General features: G+C 44.8%; 1 protein-coding gene across 1 annotated transcript in view; it reads left to right on the forward strand.

The window, feature by feature from the left end:
* LOC102420198 (ras GTPase-activating-like protein IQGAP1) overlaps window positions 1-20,455 on the forward strand; it is a 78,817-nt gene that overhangs the window by 40,856 nt on the left and 17,506 nt on the right. Inside the window, exons 5-13 of the mRNA XM_023745890.1 lie at window positions 3,143-3,219; window positions 10,415-10,482; window positions 11,579-11,692; window positions 12,476-12,654; window positions 14,216-14,300; window positions 16,671-16,834; window positions 18,132-18,216; window positions 19,184-19,347; window positions 19,739-19,899. Of these exons, the coding sequence (XP_023601658.1) occupies window positions 3,143-3,219; window positions 10,415-10,482; window positions 11,579-11,692; window positions 12,476-12,654; window positions 14,216-14,300; window positions 16,671-16,834; window positions 18,132-18,216; window positions 19,184-19,347; window positions 19,739-19,899 (1,097 nt within the window). The remainder of the gene's footprint in view (window positions 1-3,142; window positions 3,220-10,414; window positions 10,483-11,578; window positions 11,693-12,475; window positions 12,655-14,215; window positions 14,301-16,670; window positions 16,835-18,131; window positions 18,217-19,183; window positions 19,348-19,738; window positions 19,900-20,455) is intronic.

A 20,455-nucleotide genomic window follows, 5' to 3' on the forward strand; every position in this document is an offset into this window, starting at 1 on the left:
CAGGCCTAGAGGAGCCTGCAAACTAGATACGTGCCCTTGACCAGAATCGAACCCGGGACCCTTCGGTCAGCAGGCTGATGCTCTACCCACTGAACCACGCTGGCCGGGCTAAAATGCCTTTTTAATGATTGGCTTTTATTACCTTTTTTGTTGACTAACAATAATGCATTGTCCTGGACCACAATTAACAAACATGGAAACTCAAAGGCTTTCCAGGACAGCAGGACTTTCCGGGCTGTCAGTTTTGAAATGTCTACCCCTAATGATTTCGGTCCAGAAGACTTCTGAGTAATGTAAACAGAAGACACTCAGCCTGAACATGTATTGTTGGCCGTGGTATAACATATGATATATGATCAACAGTACATATTTAGTATTTATTGGGATGTCTTTCCTGATCTCTTTATATGGTACAATATAGGTTAATTATAGAAACTTACTGTGATAAATTCTTGGTTCTTATCCTTCTTGACTGTTTATTATGGTTGGTACTGTTGGCCACCTCCTCCATGAAATACTTTTGTTATTTTGAGTTTGATTTTTTAAATTGTTCTTAATCTGCCCAACTAGTCCTCTGTTTTCTTCAACTATTCTATCTTCCATATCCTACTAGTGGGCATTCCTTATGATGCTACATTCTCTCATTCTCATTTCAGTTATTTTTATTATTATTGTTAAAATATTTTTTTATTGATTTCAGAGAAGAAGGGAGAGGGAGAGAGGAGAGAGAAACATCAATGATGAGAGATAATCATTGATCGGCCGCCTCCTGCATGCCCCATGCTGGGGATCGAGCCCGCAACCCGGGCAGGTGTCCTGACCAGGAATCGAACTGTGACCTCCTGGTTGATAGGTCGACGCTCAGGCACTGAGCCACACCGGCCGGGCGGTTTCAGTTATTTTGAAGACTCTTTGCTATAAGATAAACACGGTATCTTCAAGTGGACATTTCTCCTTGGATAGCTTTCTAGCACCTAAGATTTCTCACGTCTGAAACCTAAACCTCCCTTTTCCGGCACGTGGACATCCCCTCCTCTGTAATGAATGTCACCTTGTTATCATTTTCCCAGTTACCCGGGCTCCAGACCTTGGCGTCCCCTTGGCCTCCTGCATGCAGCGATTCCCCCAGCCTCCCTCCTTTATTAGAAGCGCCTCTTTGATCTGCTGACACAGCCGCCAGCGGCCTCCTGAGCTTCCATCTCCCCGCCATTCGCTGCATCCTGTGTCTTGTCTCCAGTCAGATCTTCCCGGGGCTCTGAGGCTCCGTTTTCACTCTTTGGCTCCAAAGTGAGGACTTCTCTGTGGCCTGCGTATCAGGTTCAGACTCGCCTGACTCTCCAGGGCCTCACAATCTGATTCCGTCCTACCTACCCAACCTTACTTTCCTGTTTCTGAACTGTATTCTCTGCTGTTTTCGGGGAGGTTGGCTCCTGGCGACTGGGATTTTCACCTTTCAGGGGAGGACATCCCAGTATTGGGAAGTGAGCACGTGGAGCTGGAAAAATTATCAAAAAGGATGATTCTGATACATCCCATTTCTCGGGGGTGGGATGTGGGGGGCAGTTCTTTCCAGTGGAGAGGCAGGATGATTATGGGACGAGCATCAAAACAAAGAATTGGCCCTGGCTGATTTGGCTCAGTGGCTAGAGCGTCGGCCTGCAGACTGGAGGGTCCCGGGTTTGATTCTGGTCAAGGGCATATGCCTGGGTTGCGGGCTCCATCCCCAGTGGGGAACATGCAGGAGGCAGCTGATCAATGATTCTCTCTCTCCCTCTCCCTTCCTCTCTGAAATCAACAAAAATGTATTTAAAAACAACAACAATGAAACGAAGAATTGAACACAATGTATTAAGTGCTGTAATAGATACCTAGTGCTGTAGCATCTCCTTATAATTCAGCCTTTCACTTCTCCAAGCCTTCCCCCCCACTAAATTACAGGTTTGAGTCGTGTGTGTGTGTGTGTGTGTGTGTGTGGTGTGTGGTGCCTCATTACCATGAGAATAGGTTTTGAACTTCAAGGCCATTCACACTCTAAAGCTACTCTGTTCCTATTCCACCTCATTCACAAATGCGTCAAGTATAGAGCTCCTTCCATGAACTTGGCGCTGGGCTTGGCATCGAAGATATAGCAGTGAGCAGCTCAGAGCGGGTCCCTGCCTTCATGTGGCTTATGGGCTGGTGGAGGAGTCAAGCAGATGATAGCACAAGTGATTGATTGATTGTGCTAAGTGCTGCCAAGGAAAACCACCCATCACCCACAGTCCCATACTGTACACCCTCTATTCTAGCTCCTTCATCTCAGTGTCTTCCCACTTCCCCCAAGCAGTACGATATAGTGTAATGTTTGATAGTTTTTTCAGTGTCTAAATGTAGCGGTTTGTGGAATTCCTACTCAGTCTAGGCATCACAGATAGTAACCAGGAATATTACAATCCTTCAAAGCCAGTGTTTTATTTATTTATTTTAAATAATTCTTTATTGTTGAAAGTATTACATATGCCACCTCTTCCCCCCACGCCCCATAGGCCCCCTCCAACCTACCCCGCCCCCTACCCCAGGCCCTCACCTCCCCATTGCCTCTGGCCATGGGCCATGCATGTATGCATACAAGGTCTTTGGTTGATTACCGCCCAGCCACCCACCTCCCCTACCTGCGCTCTGATCCATGCTTCCATGTCTCTGGATCCGCTCCGTTCATCAGTTTATTTTACTTAGATTCCACATATGAGTGAGATCATGGGATACTTGTCTTTCTCTGACTGACTTATTTCACTTAGCATGATGCTCTCCAAGGTCCCTCTATGCTGTCTCAAAGCAAAGCCAGTGTTGTAAACTGGACTAGAACTTGGGATTGATTTGCCCATGACTGAGTCTGTGGTGCATAAGTCACTTTCACATACCCAGGGACATTCAGTGGGTTGACCAAATAAGGTTTTTTCAAATAGTGTTTTTTCATTCTGTATTGTAGCATTTATTCCTTGCATTATTTATAGTTAAATGTCTCTTCACCCTAAGTTATTTGCTGAATGCCAACAATGTTTGCTAACTGTCCGATGTTTTATTTGTGTTATTGATGATTGGTGAGTGATCAAAAGAAACCCAGTAGATGGATACTTACTCTACTACTTTTATTTCTCCTCAGATTTTTTACCCAGAAACTACAGATATCTATGACCGAAAGAACATGCCACGATGTATCTATTGTATCCATGCACTCAGGTAATCAGATTTTCTTGGTAAAATAAGCAGTGCATAGAGAACAGATCAGTGGTTGCCAGAGGTGGGGGTTGAAGGATGGGTGAAATGAGTGAAGGTGGTCAAAAGGTACAAACTTCCAGTTATAGAATAATTGAGGCCCGCCCATGTAATGTGCAGTGTAGTAGCTATCCTATATAATAAAAGGCTAATAAGCAAATTGACCAAATGGCAGAACGACCGATTGGTATGATGCACACTGACCACCAGGGGGCAGACACTCTATGCAGGGGCTGCCTCCTGGTGGTCAGTGCGCTTCCACAGGGGGAGCGCTGTTCAGCCAGAAGCCGGGTTCACGGCTGCTGAGCGCAGCTGCGGTGGCGGGAGCCTCTCCCACCTCCATGGCAGCGCTAAGGATGTCCGACTGACGGCTTAGGCCCACAGGTAGCGGGCCTAAGCCGTCAGTTGGACATCCCCTGAGGGCTCCCGGACTGTGAGAGGTACAGGCCGGGCTGAGGGACACCCCTCCACCCTGAGTGCATGAATTTCATGCACCAGGCCTCTAGTAGTTAATAATATCATGTTGTATATTTGAAAGTTGCTAAGAAAGTAGATCTTAAAAGTTCTCATCACAAGGAAAAAAATTTATAACTATTTTTGGTGACAGATGTTAATTATCATTTCAATATTATATCTATGAAAGCATTATGTTGTACACCTGAAACTAATAATGTTGTATGTCAGTGATATCTCAATTTTAAAAAGCAGTTTAGGAATAACATCTGAATCGACTATGTAGTTTTTTGTCTATGAAAAAGGGATAATGAAAAAGGTTGTGCATTAGCTTCAGAATTTTTAAGTAGAATAGGATACTATTATTCTAACAAAATGGTGAGAAACAGCTGTGTTTTTCTAGGGGGCAGGGAGAAAGGATTATTTATTTCCATAAAAGAAGATAATTCTGGTGTGAAAACATAGTATAATCTTCCATTACTGATCTGGGGTTTCTGTGAACTATGCATTTCCCACAGGATGCAGTCCCTTTTTAATTAAAATCTCTCAAAAATTACAAAAAATATATACATTTGAAACTTTTATTGTTTATCACTTTGTTTCAAGCTGATAAGCTGAATTACAAAATAAACTATGTCTTGATGCTCTTTAGTAGTACAATCAAATTTTGTCAACATCTTCAAATAATACCAGGAAATATCAAATGGTTGATTTATAATTTATTTAGTTATTTAGGTCCTCACCAAGCCATTTGTTCATTAAATAAATTTTATGCCAAAGAAATAAATAGGAACTGAAACAAAGAAAATTTTTCCCCACCATTTAATAGTAAACTAGAAGCCCAGTGCACGAAATTCATGTGTAGGTAGGGTCCCTAGGCCTGGCTGGTGATCAGGGCTGATCGGGGTCCTTCTGGCTGCCGGCCGGGGCCTTCCTTCATTCTGTGCTGCCTCCTGGTGGTTAGCGCACGTCATAGCAAGCGATCGAACTCCCGGTCGAACTCCCGAGGGGACAATTTGCAAATTAAGTTTTTATATATATAGATTTGGAATATGACTTAGAATCAACAAAATACAAAATTGGAAGGAAGAGACGATGTACATGGAGGCGGGTTTAGGACGGGATGGGAGTAGGTGCTTATAATAGTATTTCAGAGTGGTCCCCATTTACACGGTGGCTGTGGGACTAAAGGAGAAGGTGATGGGACATGCGTGTGAGAGTTCTTGCTCGGGCTGCTCATTTTATGTAGCATGCTGTATGCGTGCTTCATGCTAGTTATATTTACATGAATGTATGTATAATATTGACATTGTATAATAAGTAGCCTGTTGCCTTCATTGAGATCAAACATGTGCCAGATGTTGATTATCACCAGAACCAACAAAAGTGTGAAACCCACAAAAGAAAGACTATCCCTCAGGACTAGGGAATCTCTTCTGTGGACCAAGGCATTAACCTCCTTTCTAGAAGGTTCCTTCTGTAGGCTCTTTCCTCCTGGTCCATCTGCCACCAGAGCTATCTTTCCAGAACAGCCCTGCTTATATCAGACCCTCCATAAAATATTGGATGGCTCCGTTCCAGGCTCACCCGCAGCCATTCCCTCCTCTGCAGCTGTGCGCTTGTCTTCCTACCCCAGTGCTGTGCTGTGCCTTTGCCAGACTGCCCTTCTCCCCCTAACACTTCAGATACATTTTTTGATACATTTTTTTAAAACTTGTTATCTTTCAGGCAGAATTAGCTACTTCCTTGCTTTGTGCTCCTCTAGCATTACTTTGTAGAAACCTCTTCCTTCAAGTCTAGTGCTTGTTACATTGTACGCTGGTTATTCGTTCTTATGTCACTTGTTTTTTGTGGACTCCTTGGGGGCAAGAACTGTTTCCTTTATTCTTTCCTTATCTTTGTGTCTGTAGCACTTAGATGCCTCACATATATAGTAGGTAAACAATAAATTCATCCAAATCATACATTATAGCAAGTTTTCCTGCCCCTCCCTCAGCTGAAGGGGAGACTCTCTGCCCTATAAATAAATGTACAAGGGAAGTGGTACTTGCCCTTTATCAGATGACTTTATGTTTGTCTTGGCTGAGCCAGTCAAACCTTCACTCCATTCCCACTGTCTGTGAAATTTTATGATTTCTCTAGCTCACGCCTTCGTCTAAACTCCTGTAGTTTGTTTCTTGGTTTTATTAGTTTTGTGGTTTTTGCTTGTTTGTTTGTTTGTTTTAGTTATATGTTATTTCTTCCATAATTTTAATCTTTTCTCTCGGTTACATTATTAGCATCCTAGGGACAGAGGTCATGCCTTACATCCTCCAGGGAACACAGCATAATGTTGAACAAACAATGGTAACCTGAGAATTCTTTAAAATGTTTAGGAATGGGTGATATCGAGGGGAATTTTCATAGTGTAGGAGTTTGAAATGTGTGAGTCTGAGACAGAGCCAGATGCATTCTTCGGATTAAATTCGTGTTCCGCGAGGTCTGTCCGTCGATAACCTTGAGAAGGCCGTGCCTCCGAAGGGGACCTGAACTTGGCAGGCACAGAGGCCCAGCTGGCGAATTCCTCTCTGCCAGCTCTCGGCCACTCGTCCCTGCAGTGTGACCTGGGTCCCAGGCCCTCAGATTCTCCGAAATGGAGATGAAGAGTTAACTGTGACGGAGTCCGGAGTCCGAAGAGAAAGGGAGGAAGTCTGCTATTGTTCTTCATTTCTCTTCAGTGTGCAGTCCGTGCTTAGAAAGTATAAACAGAGCAGTGTGTTCTGCTTGGCGGCTTCTGATCTCTTTCCTCCCTTAATAGTGATTTCCCCGGAGGGTGGCGTTGGCAACACTTGATAATATGTAGGAAGCGTGTGTACCTGCCTGGAGCCTCTTTCCCATAAAACACAGCCTCGTTCAAGGCAGGCTCCTCTCTTCACTCCACTGGGCAAGGCACCGCTCCCTTCTGGGTCAACAGTAACAGAAGCATCATCTCCCTGTGTTCTCCCTTTCTCCCCCTGCCTTTCAGTCTTGACTGGCATTATTCCAGCGATAGTCACTGTATTTAGTCACCTGAAAAAATTACTCTTGTAGATTACATTCTACTCTCAGATAAGACCCCCAGTCTCCATTATTCCAATTACATTTCTATATGTTATCTTTCTAAGAACTGATTTTGGGATCATATCCAGTGGTTCTCAACCTTCCTAATGCCGCGACCTTTTAATACAGTTCCTCATGTTGTGACCCCCAACCATAAAATTATTTTCGTTGCTACTTCATAACTGTAATCTTGCTACTGTTATGAATCGTCATGTAAATATCTGATATGCAGGATGTATTTTCAGGGGTCACGACCCACAGGTTGAGAACCGCTGATAGACCCACAGATCTTTATCTTAAATTAAAAAGAAAAACCCCCTAAAAGCCCTGAGAACTAAGTTTAACTTTGGTTCAACCTCATTTGTTGGCAAAATCTGATCAGAATTCATGGAGGTTATTTAGAATTCATGTACTTGGTATGATTATATGGATGTTTCTCTGCAGGAAAGTAATGTATTTGTTTAGGAGGGCTGCCTCAAAGTTTGCTAGAGTTGTTTTATAATCCTGTGTACACTGTAAACCTTTCTGCTATCTGAGAAGTCCTAAATCCATATCTGGCCCAAAGATTTTAGATATGGGATCGTGGGCCTGTACTAAGTTCTGCTTCCTAATCAGCTGCTGTGTTTGAGTTTCAGAGCCTTTATTAATCATCTTTTAAAAAAAACATATATTTTACTAATTTTAGAGAGAAAGGGAGAGAGAGATAGAAACATCAATGATGAGAGAGAATCATTGATTGGCTGCTTCTGGCTCGCCCCTTACTGGGGATCGAGTCTGCAATCCAGGCTCGTGCCCTTGACCGGAATTGAACCCGGGATGCTCTATCTACTGAGTCAAACCAGCTAGGGCTAGTAATCATCTTTGAGATTAGCATAGTGACTTCAGAGTTACTCTGCTGTCGGCAAAGATAACTGGAATCCCGATAGGCTAGCACAGCTTCTTTCTCCTCGTTGCCGTAACGTACCACTTAAATAGGAAAAGAGGAAAGGAAAGGAGATCTGAGCTCCGTTATAGGCTGATGGGCAGGGGCACCTAACAGCTTATTTGTAAAAGTGGGCGCGGGAGAGCGGGAACAAAGCCTGGGAAGGGGGGCGGACCGTTAGCATTTGTGAAGCTCCAGCTTTGAGGTTTAGTACTTTCGATTTTGGGCAAGAAGATCTAGGTGGCCATGACGATTGCACCCATAGCTTCAGCATCTCCTTAAATATTCCTAGTACTCAAAACGAGATCACGGAAAGATGGTGCCGGGGTCTTACCTTCTCTACTTTCACACACTGGTGATGTTGTAACACCTTTAATTTACTGCTGAGGACATTGAAAGCTAACACAGCCTTCTTAAGGCTGTGAAGGTGACATTCACTTTCCTGTTATAAAGTAGGAATAAGAGGAAGAAATTCCTGGAGAAAAATAACTCATACTTTAGGTAGAACATATTATGTGGGGAAAATACAGAAAGGAACATTTTATACACTGAGTGGCCAGATTATTATGACCGCCCCATCTAGTACTTCATTGACACTTCCAGAAATACTGAATATTGAAAACATCCTAAGCAAATACTCTCAAGGTTTTATTATTATTATCATTTGCATAACTAATTCACTTCATTGTACTGATGGGGTGGTCATAATAATCTGGCCACTCAGTGTATGTACAGGAAGTTAGTAGCTTTTCTGGTTTGGAAAATTTATTTAATAGATTCAAAATCTTCTGAGAGAGGAACTTTATATAGTTCCATCTTGAGCATTGTACTCTGAAGAAAAGCACTTAATCATAATATGATTTATACTTGTACTTACCTGAGAAGATTATTAGCTACTGTGGATGCATAAATTGGAATGTGTGTTCAGAACATTTGTGGGGTTTTTTTTTGTTTTTTTTGTAGATTATACATTTTTTTTATACAATATAAGTTCTGATCAGTTCTGTGAATGTAATATGCATTATACATATTTCTGTTTAGATAATACTGAGGTTTATAGATTATTTGCAAACCATTTTACTGAGTTTCTGTGGTTTGTTTCTTAGATACTTTTTAAAAAGTATATATTCTTATTGATTTCAGAGAGGAAGGTAGAGGGAGAGAGAGAGCTAGAAACATCAATAATGAAAGAGAATCATTGATCAGCTGCCTCTCGCACACCCCCTGCTGGGCATTGAGCCCACAACTCGGCGTGTGACCTCCTGGTTCACAGGTCTACGCTCAACCACTGGGCCCCTCCAGCTGGGCGCTTAGGTACTTCCTATGTCCTCCCTTATTGCTGGACTGTCAATGTCTTGTTCATGGCCATCCCTATAAACTGTCCTTCTGATGTCTTCTCATTTATTGATTCTGATGTGCTGGGGCCTTACAATCCAGTTAACTTAACTCAGTCTTATAGGCATTTATTTATCTATTATTCATCCAGCCCCTCTGAGATACTGATTGATATTTATTAATATACTAGAGGCCCGGTGCACAGATTTGTGCTCCGGTGGGGTCCCTCGGCCTGGCCTGTGCCCTCTCACAATCCGGGACCCCTCGGGTGTATATTGGACTGCCAGTTTCGGCCTGATCCCTGCAGGCCAGGCTGAGGGACCCCACCACCGGTGCACAAATACATGCACCCGGCCTCTAGTATGCACGCATATAAGATCTTTGGTTAATCTCTTCCCGCCCTCCCTCCTTCCCCCTTCCCTCTGAGATTCATCAGTCTGTTCCATGCTTCCATGCCTGTGTGTTGAGCGTCTTCCCCCTGGTGGTCAGCGTGTGTCATAGCTACCGGTCAAGCAGTCAGCCAGTCGCTTAGGCTTTCTATATATATAGATACAAGGCTCTGAGTAGACATTGGTGAACAAGGCTTTTATTTATTGTCCCTGCTTTCATGAAGCTGAGAGTCTAGTAGATTTTAATTTAAGAGGAAAGTATATATATATATATATGTACTCTACTTAAAACTCTTAAATTACCTGATACTTTTTCATTGGTAATAAGAATTCAGTTTAAATATGTTTTTTTAATCTGAATCATTTTCATGAGACTTTTCTAAAATGTCTTGTTACTTCAAACATTGATCACAGGAAGGTAACCCAAAGTGAAGATTCTTCACTTACATTAATTATATTAACATTTAATTACATACTAGATTCCTACTGGAACTTGGATTTGAACTTGTGTCTACTGATTCCCAGCCCAGTGCCCTTTGCATTACATTATGTGACTTTTTAGGACAATGTTATTATGTAAAACTAAAAAAAGGCTCTGAAGTAAAGTATGGTAACTGCAATGGGGAATATTGTGGTGTCCTGGGAGTCTCTGTTCAGAATGTTTCTGATATATATATAAAATTATTGATTTCAGAGAGGAAGGGAGAGAGGGGGAGAGAGAGAGAAATATCAATGATGATAGAGAATCATTGATCGGCTGCCTCCTGCACGCCCCGCACTGGGGATGGAACCCGCAACCCAGGCATGTGCTCTTGACTGGAATCGAACCTGGGACCCTTTAGGCCGCAGGCCGACGCTCTATCCACTGAGCCACACTGGCTAGGGCTGAATGTTTCCGTTTTTTATGCTGATTTCCCCTTTTAGGAACAGCAGGGGCAGGTATGGCTGGAGGCCTAACTCTTTGCATATTTGTGTTTTCTAGTTTGTACCTGTTCAAACTAGGCCTGGCTCCTCAGATTCAGGACCTGTATGGAAAGGTTGACTTCACGGGTAAGGAGTTGCAAACCCAGCAGGAAATACTCAGTTTATGTGGAAATAGCCTGGAGAGTCAACAAAACCAATCTTCATGACGCGGGGCTTTAAAAATACTCTGGCAGCAGAGATGAAAGCAGTATAAACAGCGTTCCCCTCTGGGTGGAGGAAAGAACACTAAAATTGGGATTTCAGGCTCTTTCCTCTCAGTTATGACCTGGGTATGATTTGTGAGTCTTGGTTTTCTTATATCTAAGTTGGGGATAATATTAGCGCATATATATATATAGTATTAACACGTAAATTTAAGTGCTTCTGTGCTGTGAAAAAGCCACTCCTCCAACCCTTTCCTTCCAACAGGCATCTCCTGGGGGCAGAGCTAGGGTGGGGGAGTGAGAGGAGGCAAGGATGACACTTTTGTAATTTTTACGTATTTGGGTAATTTGAGTTTATTTAGCTTCCTCTGAGTATCTGCTGTAGTCAGATGCTTGAAAAGACGGAGGCTCGGGAGAAAAAGATCAGAGGTGATATTGGTTAGGGGTAGGGCAGATTCAAATCTTTCAAACTGGTGATTCTTTCATAGGCCTGGGAATATAAAAAACAGCAACAAAACTTCTATCTGTGCTGGTTTTCCTCCCAGGGAAGTCGTTCACCAGACCTGGGGCAAGGGCCTGACCTTCCATGTTGTTTTCTTTATCACTGGGCTTCCTGCCGTCCAAACGAAATTGCTTAATAGTCACTAGTGGTTTTGATTGTAAAAATGGAAATGCCGATGGCTTGGAACTAATTCACTTCTAATCCTTTGATGCCGCTCTACTCATAGGTTCATCGTGGGAAATGCCATAAGTAGCCGTTTGGAAAAGCAGTTTTCAGCAGGGCCATTCTCGTGCTGTAGTTAATTTTGATGCCCTTGATAATAGTAATAATAGCTTACTCCTCCTGAGCGCATGTTATGTACCAGGGACTGTGTTAAATGCCGTCTAATTAATCCTTTTAACAGCCCTGAGGGGTAGAGTCCATCTCATCGTTTTTTGTAGTTGAAGGATCTGTTTCCTTCTCTGAGTTTTGGAAAGGCGCTTAACTCGTCTGCCTGGGTCTCACTTCTCTCCTGCAGAAGAAGAAATCAACAACATGAAGATTGAGCTGGAGAAGTACGGGATCCAGATGCCTGCCTTCAGCAAGATCGGGGGCATCCTGGCCAACGAGCTCTCCGTGGACGAAGCTGCACGTAAGAGAGAAATGGGGTTCAGATGGGATTGTTGCCACCTCTTTCAGTGATGGATACTTTAATGATGGTCTTGGACATTAGGAGTTTTGCTAGCAGGCTTAGGTCAGTAGATCTAAGTTGTTGTGATTTTGTTATTTAAAAAAAATATTTTTGTTGATTTCAGAGAGGAAGGGAGAGGGAGAGAGAGATAGAAACATCAATGATGAGAGAGAACCATTGATCGGCTGCCTCCCGCATGTCCCATACTGGGGATCAAGCCTGCAACCCAGGCATGTGCCCTTGACTAGAATCAAACATGGGACCCTTCAGTCCGCAGGCCAACGCTCTATCCACTGAGCCAAACCGGCTAGGGCGAGTAGATCTAGTTTTAAACACCGCTATAGTCTTTTATGCTATTGTTTGGAAATAAGTGATTGATTTTGATTATAATACAAACACTTAGTGAGGTCTGCATTTTTCAGTGCCTCTTTGAGGTGCTTATTTTATATGGTGTTTACATGATGATGAAGGGTGAGCATTTCCCTAACACATGCTTCTTGCAAGGCTCTCTTGTGGATATTTCCCTGTGAGTTTCCAAATTCAGCGTCCCAAATGTGGCTTTGTGCATCCTAAGGAAGGGACTGGGCTTACAGGACTCAGGGAGCCACTCCTCCAACCCCAGGTGTTATTTCTCTATGAAAGAAGCCCCCTCTGTAATGTTGTGTTGCAGGGTGGTTTTGTGTGTGTAACGTATATCCTATACTCTGTATCACTCGGTGTTCTGTGTTTTTAATTTATTTGTAGTACATGCTGCCGTTATCGCTATTAACGAAGCTGTGGACCGTAGAATTCCCGCTGACACATTTGCAGCTTTGAAAAACCCCAACGCCATGCTTGTCAATCTTGAAGAGTCCTTGGCTTCCACCTACCAGGACGTCCTCTACCAGGCCAAGCACGACAAAACGACAAATGCCAGAAACAGGGTAAAAGTGGAACATCTCTTCTTTCTCATTTGATTTTAAAAAACAGTTTTATTGAGGTATAATATACAGGATAGTGAAATTCACTCATTTTTTATTTTTTTATTTTATTTATTTATTTATTTATTTATTTATTTATTTATTTTTTGCTTAAAGTATTACAAAGGGTATTACATATGTGTCCTTTTTTTTTTTTTCCCCGCCCTTGACAATCAAATTCACTCATTTTAAGTGTATGGTTTGACGAGTGTTGACAAATACATGTGGTTATGTAATGAAATGGATTTACACAGGATGTAGTCTTTTGGCCTTAGATTCCACTTTGATTTAAACTTTCTTCTTGAATTTTGTGCAAACCAATGAGAGGGTCTGAGAGCTGGTGCCTGGATGGGCCCGTTCTGCGCAGTCTGAGGCAGGGCTGTGTGCTCACGAGTGGGCAGGACAGGTTCGCCGGAGCTTCCTTCTCTCACCTGCCCGGCACTGGGAGAACCCAGGGCTTGTCCTTAAGGGGACCTGCTTCTTATGCTTTAGTTATAGTCCTGTAGCAATCCACTTTGTTCTCTACTACTGAATTAATTCTATTTTTTTTTTTTTAATCCTCACCCAGGGATATTTTTTCCATTGATTTTTATTTATTTACTAGAGGCCCAATGCATGAAATTCGTGCAAGGGGCTCAGCCCTTGCAGCCGCAGCAGCTTGCCTCGGCCCTCGCAGCCTTGGCTTCATCTAGAACAGGGGTCCTCAAACTACGGCCCGCAGGCCCCATGCAAATACAAATATTGTATTTGTTTCCATTTTGTTTTTTTATTTCAAAATAAGATATGTGCAGTGTGCATAGGAATTTGTTCATAGTTTTTTTTAAACTATAGTCCGGCCCTCCAACGGTCTGAGGGACAGTGAACTGGCCCCCTGTTTAAAAAGTTTGAGGACCCCTGATCTAGAAGGTCGTCTGGATGGATGTCCGGAAGGTCGTTCGGCTGTATGGTCTAATTAGCATATTATGCTTTTATTATTATAGATTTATTTATTTATTATTTTTTAATGTATTTTTATTGATTTCAGAGAGGAAGTGAGAGGGAAAGAGAGAGAAATATCAGTGATGAGAAAGAATCATTGATTGGGGGATCGAGCCACAACCCGGCATGTGCCCTTGACCAGGAATTGAGCCCGGGACCTTTCAGGCCACAGGCTGACGCTCTGTCCACTGAGCCAAACCAGCTAGGGTTCCATTGATTTTTAGAGAGAGGGAAAGACAGAGTAAAACATCAATGTGAGAGAAACACATTGATTGGTTGCCTTCTGTATGCGCCCCAATCAGGGCCTTGGCCGGGGAGGAGCCTACAACTGAAGTACGTGCCCTTGGTCAAATTCGAACCCAGGACCCTTCAGTTTGCAGGCTGACGCTCTATCCACTGAGCCAAACCGGCTAGGGCTTTACTACGGATTTAAGGCACCTCCTTTCCTTGCTCTTGGTTCTGTTACAGTAGGGGAGGAGTTCAGTGTCTTGCTGTGGTCTCCTTAGAGAGCTGAGCTAATCTAATCACACTTTTAACTCGTTTTCAGACAGAAAACTCTGAGAGAGAGAGGGACGTTTATGAGGAGCTGCTCACTCAAGCGGAAATTCAAGGCAACGTAAACAAAGTCAACAGTAAGTGTGATCCTGAGCCAGGCACCTGAGGGGATAGCAGTACTGCGAGTGCTGATCTGTTCTGGACGGATGACTTCGTTTATTTCTTGTAGGCGTTAGTGGGCTTGTTCAGGAACTGCTGCTTGTGACTGTGTTTTGCATTCGTGTCTTCTGTTCGCTGCCGCTGTCTTCAGGCGGGTCCTCACCCCACCCGCTCTCATCGCTGTAGCTTCTAGACCAGTGGTTCCCAGGGTGGGGCACACGCCCAACAGGGGGCAATTGGATGTTTAAGGGGGGCAATTTGAGAATGAGTTATTAACAGTGAATTTTTGGCATTTCTTATGGTTCCAGGGGCCTCATAGAGAGTCTATAAATATATATTGTGACCTAGTTATGCATTTCAGTTCTCTGTTATATGTTTTGGAACTTTATTTGCTATTTTTTTCATATCACTTCATATTATTATTTTCTTAACAATTTCTTAGTGATTTCTTCCTCAGTCCTTCCACTGTCCTTTCGTTCTTTTATCTTTCTCTTTCATGGATGCCATGTTCTTTGGAAGCTTGTGTAGACCAAGTTCATGGCCTTTGAGGCTTCTTCCACGTGAATAGTTCACTTTTTGAATAGTAAGAATTATATGCCATGGGGGGTGGCGGGGGTGGGATTCAGGATGTTAGAGATGCTTAGGTGGGGCGTGGGCAAAAAGGTGGGAACCACTGGTCTAGACTGATCATTTTGGCTTGTTTCACTCTTCCACCCTGTGTTATACATGTAAAAAACCCTGAAGAGCAATTTTATTCTTTTTATTTTTAAAGTAATGCACAGTGATAGCTTTGTTTTTCTTTTAGAGACTAGTACAAGTTATCTAGAGGTAAACAATAAACAAAAAACCAGACCCCTGTCACCTAGAAATAACCACTATGGATTTTGTATGCACATCCCTTTCAAAACACATATTTAAACACAAATGAGATTGTACTGTTCATATTGATATTTGCATATGTGTTGCACACTTTTGAGAAATTTAATTTCTTTCTTTTTGGAGAAAATTAATTTCTTGAAAGTGTTATTTTCATGTTGTCTCTCTTCCGCCCAAGAGCCTGCATTGGTTCCTTATGACTTGCCAGACCCAGTGCAGAGCCCTAGCGTACAACTCCATGGAGACCCATCTACCCAGTCGTCTCCTGTGTTTATTCTGTTCATTTCATGGCTCATTAAGAGTCGGGCTCTGGAGTTGGACAGACCTGGGGTTTGGTCTCAGCAGCGGTGTGGCATCGGGCACCTGGAGCATAGAATCATGCAGATGATGAGATAATGTATGTAAACTGCCTGGTACTTAGTAAGTACCCAATAAATATTAGTATTATTGCTTTTTTAAAAAAAATCATGTGATCTCCCTACTTAAGGCCTTCATATCTTATCTCTTATCTAATCTGAATTGTACCCGGCATTCAAGATCCAGTTTAATTCTGACTGTGGTACCTATTCCAGCTCACAATATACACGCCTTTCAAATTTTCCATAGCACAGATAGACTAAACCACACAATTTTTTTTTAAATATTTTTTTTTTATTGATTTCAGAGAGGAAGGGAGAGGGAGAGAGAGATAGAAACTTCAATGATGAGAATCATTGATTGGCTGCCTCCTGCACGCCCCCTACTAGGGATCCTGCCTGCCACCTGGGCATGTGCCCTGACCAGGAATCTAACCATGACCTCCTGGTTCATAGGTCGACACTCAACCACTGAGCCACTCAGGCCGGGCCAGTTTTCAAATTTCATAATTAAATGTTTTGGGTAACAATTGGTTAATAACGTTTTATAAGTTTCAGGTGTACAACTTGATCATAGGGCATCTGCATACTCCATTGTGTGCTCGCTACCCGAAGTCTGATCTCCTTCCGTCACCATATCCTGGACCCTCCTCTGCCCTCTTCGTTCTCCCTAACAATACTTTTGGAACAAAATTGTCCAAACACGTGGTCCATTTCTGTGGGAGACCTTCTCCTGTTTAGTAGTTTGCTCCAGACAACCACTTGGCGTTTCAGAGGGAACTTAGGCCTGTACTCGTGTCGATGGGTGCCTCTGACTTTGCCCCCACAGTGGTGCCAGGCTGTCTGCATCTGGAAGCTTTTAAGTAGGCCCGGGGCCTGCGTGCTCCAGGAATCTGTTACCTCTGATGAGCAGCCTGGCAGGAGCCCCTGGGAGCTCGATGGCTTCAAGGTTCTTTCCAGTCCCCAGATCTTAGGCGGCTGTGACGGCCCAGAACAAAGGGGCCTGATTCTGCTCCCTAATCTGAGTGGAGAGGTTGGTTTGGGGGAAGGAAAGCTGTCCTGGGCTATTAATGTGAACATAGCGTTTTCTCAAGCGCTTGCCTTCTCCCTCCGCAGCGTTTTCTGCGTTAGCAAACGTGAACCTGGCTTTGGATCAGGGAAGCGCCCTGGCCCTGTTCCGGATTCTGCAGTCCCCAGCACTGGGCCTCCGGGGGCTGCAGCAGCAGAACAGTGACTGGTACCTGAAGCAGCTCCTGAGCGACAGGCAGCAGAAGAGACAGGTGAGCAGACCCGGGTGCAACCTGCAGGGTGTGTGCACCTCCGCCCTAACCCGTGCTGTCGTGTTAAAGACACTGCTGAGCCATCTTTTTCTAGTGTAACTTTTTCTCCTGCATAGAAATTAGGTTTTTATTTATTTATTTTTGTTGTTTTTTAATCCTCACTGAGGATGTGTTTCTATTGATTTTTAGAGAGAGTGGAAGAGAGAGGGAAAGACAGAGAGGAATATCAATGTGAGAGAGACACATCGATTGAGACACAACATTGGTTGCCTCCTGCACGAGCCCTGATGAGGGCCTGGTTCGGGGAGGAGCCTGCAACCAAGGCACATGCCCTTGACTGGAATCCAACCCCGGGACCCTTCAGTCCATAGGCCCACGCTCTCTCCACTGAGCCAAACCGGCCAGGGTTAAATTAGATTTTAAAATGTCCTCAGGTAGCCCTAGCTGGTTTGGCTCAGTGGATAGAGCGTCAGCCTGCGGACTGAAGGGTCCTGGGTTCTATTCCAGCCAAGGGCACATGCCCACATGCCCAGGTTGCGGGCTTGATCCCCAGTAAGGGGCGTGCAGGAGGCAGCCAATCAGTGATTGTCTTTCATCATTGATGTTTCTGTCTCTCCCTCTCCCTTCCTCTCTGAAATCAATAAAGATATATTTAAAAAGAAAGAGCCGTCTTTTAAAATAAATCAATAAATAAAATGTCCTCAGGTAAAATACACATTGTCTTCAGCTGTGTTTGGTTTTAGAGTTGTAAATCCCCTGAAAATAGGTGATACCCACCTTCCCCATCTAACCACCCCTTCACCCGAAGCCTCGCCCTTCTTCCCCCACCAAAACCATCGGGGAAACCTGAGTTTTTTACACTCTCACTTCAGGAATTTCTGCTTTAAAAAACCGCACCTCACTATGTCCTGTGGCCAACGCTGGGGAGTTGCTCACTGCACAGCAGATTGTGTGTGACTGGTTTTTTTTGTTTTTTTGGGGGGCAGGGGGTAGGTTTCAGAACAGATATGAGGGGCTTTCTCATACATTTTACAAACTCCCAGCGCGTATTGGCCAGAGTGAGTAGCATACGTGTGCTAGTGATTCTGTAACCATTTTATCTCAGGACATTTTGATGCTTCTCACAAAATATCTCTTTAAATGGACTGGTATCCAGAAAGTCGCTCTACCCCCCCGCGTGGCCGGGCTGCCACTGGCCCCGTGGCTCTGTCCCGGTGACTGCTGCAGAGGGAGGAGAACTTGGTCTGGAGGCAGAGGCGGGAGCCGTGTTGACATGAGTGTCCTTTGCTCTCCTCAGAGTGGCCAGGCTGATGCCCTGCAGAAGGAGGAGCTCCAGGCTGCGGTGGATGCTGCCAACAGTGCCGCCCAGCAGTACCAGAGAAGTAAGCCCCCCGGCTGGGCTCCCGGGCTCCCGAGGAGGGGAGGGAAGTGGCTTCATGTCATTGGGGGTCTGAGGTCACCCTTTGTGCCACCCCATCCTCCACACCGTAATCCACCACCAGGCGCCTCTGACAGTGGGGTTCCTCCCGTCATGGTGGCTCATCGAGTAAGCACCACGGCTGGTCAGGGAAACGCCTGTAGCAGGCGAGAGTCCGGGTTGACTGGTGAGATCTAGAGGATGAAAGAGAAGGATGCTCATAACACATTGCGGACGGATCACGAGAATTCTCGCTTCATATTCACAGTGTTTTACAGAGCATCCTACTTTAAAAAGATAGTAGCTTATAAGAACAGGTAATAAATAACTTCAAAATGCAATGGGTATTTGATTTTAAAGCGTGCCTTTAACATTTATGTAAAACGCTTTTTGTACTCGTTCAATAGAAACTTATCTGGCCACTGGGTAAAGCTAGCAATGGAACTACTGGTCCGCAATGTGCTAATACGGGGCAACAGGGGGGAGGAAGTGTGAGCAGAGGGATCGAAGGTGAGAGGTGTCTGGAAGGACAGCGCTTGGGATCAGGTTTCTGGAGGTGTTTGGCGCTGGGTGGGGTAAGGTCAGGCTCAGAGAGACGGTGGAGAGCGCTGAGTGGCAGCTGAAGAAGCTGGTGCCTTGCTGGCAGCTGCAGCAAAGGGGGAGGTTTTAGGGCGAAGGTAGTGCTGGCTGCGGGTGATTTGGAGCAGAAAGAAGGTCTAGGTGAGGAGGCTGCTTTTAATAAAAGGCTTTGCTGCGGTATAGTCTGCATACCTACAGTTCACCCCCATCCAAAGGAGACCGCTTTCTAAAGACAGGAGTTCCCCTTCGGGTGGCAGGTCATCCGCAGAGGGCACCTTCGCTCTGTGACAGCCGGCCTCTCCTTCCCCTTGGGCTCCCTCAGCAGCTGTGTTTCTGACCCCGTTCTCCGCCAGGGCTGGCAGCCGTGGCGGCCATCAACGCTGCCATCCAGAAGGGCGTGGCTGAGAAGACGGTTCTGGAACTGATGAACCCCGAAGCCCAGCTGCCCCAGGTGTATCCATTTGCTGCTGATCTTTACCAGAAGGAGCTGGCTACGCTGCAGCAGCAGAGCCCTGAAGTAAGTGAGCTGGGCCTGCCCTGCTTGTGAGCAAAACGCAACGGGAGGGCCCGGCCGGTGTTGCTCAGTGGTTGAGCATCGACCTATGAGCCAGGAGATCACAGTTCAATTCCCAGTCAGGGCACATGTCCAGGTTGCAGGCTCGATCCCCAGTGTGGGGCGTGCAGGAGGCAGCCGATCTATGATTCTCATCATTGATTTTTCTCTCTCTCTCTCCTTCTCCCTTCCTCTCTAAAACAATAAAAAAACAACAACACACAAAACAAAGCAGAAAGCAGTGGGAGGGAATTGAACACCCACATCGTTAGGGACACCGAGTTTTTAACCAGAAACTTCGACCCCATGGTACCCCTGCGCGTCTCTTACTCGGTGCCCCTCTCGCTCTGTGCAGCATAGCCTCACCCACCCCGAGCTCTCTGTGGCCGTGGAGATGCTGTCGTCCGTGGCCCTCATCAACAGGGCCCTGGAGTCGGGAGACATGAACACGGTGTGGAAGCAGCTGAGCAGTTCCGTGACGGGCCTGACCAACATCGAGGAGGAGAACTGTCAGAGGTGGGTGCCGGGCGGACTGGATCCTCCGACGGCTGGAACCTCCGTGTGGGTCGGCCGTCAGCTCTGGTTTTCTTCACGGTCACTGTGACCATCTTTATTTTTTTCTATTTCTATTCATTTTATACTTTATCATATACCCTGACAAAAGCCATAATATTCTGCAACATCCTCTGAATGGAGTCCACCTTCATACTTCCTCATTTGTCCCAAGACTCTTCCGCTGGTTTGTTCAAACCGAGACCTGGTCTGGGACCATGTGTTACCTCTGTCTGTTGTGTCCCTTGGGTGGCTTTGAGTCCAGAATTTTCCCTTTCTTCACGACACTGATTTGTCAGAGAGATGGGGCCAGTTGTCCTATAAAAGGCCCCATCTTCCGGTTCTGGTTGCTTCGAAGACTTGTCTTATTCCTGTAAGTTGGAAATTATGTCTAAAGGCATGTCGAGATTTAGTTGAACATTTCTGATAATGTGTGTTTCACATTTTCTCATATCAAGACTCCTGTGAAATCTACTGTCCTGCCATTAACAATACTAAGATTGGTCTTTAGGGGACCGCT

Source organism: Myotis lucifugus, unplaced genomic scaffold (genome assembly GCF_000147115.1).
Source record: "Myotis lucifugus unplaced genomic scaffold, Myoluc2.0 scaffold_600, whole genome shotgun sequence".
Classification (NCBI taxonomy): Eukaryota; Metazoa; Chordata; class Mammalia; order Chiroptera; family Vespertilionidae; genus Myotis; species Myotis lucifugus.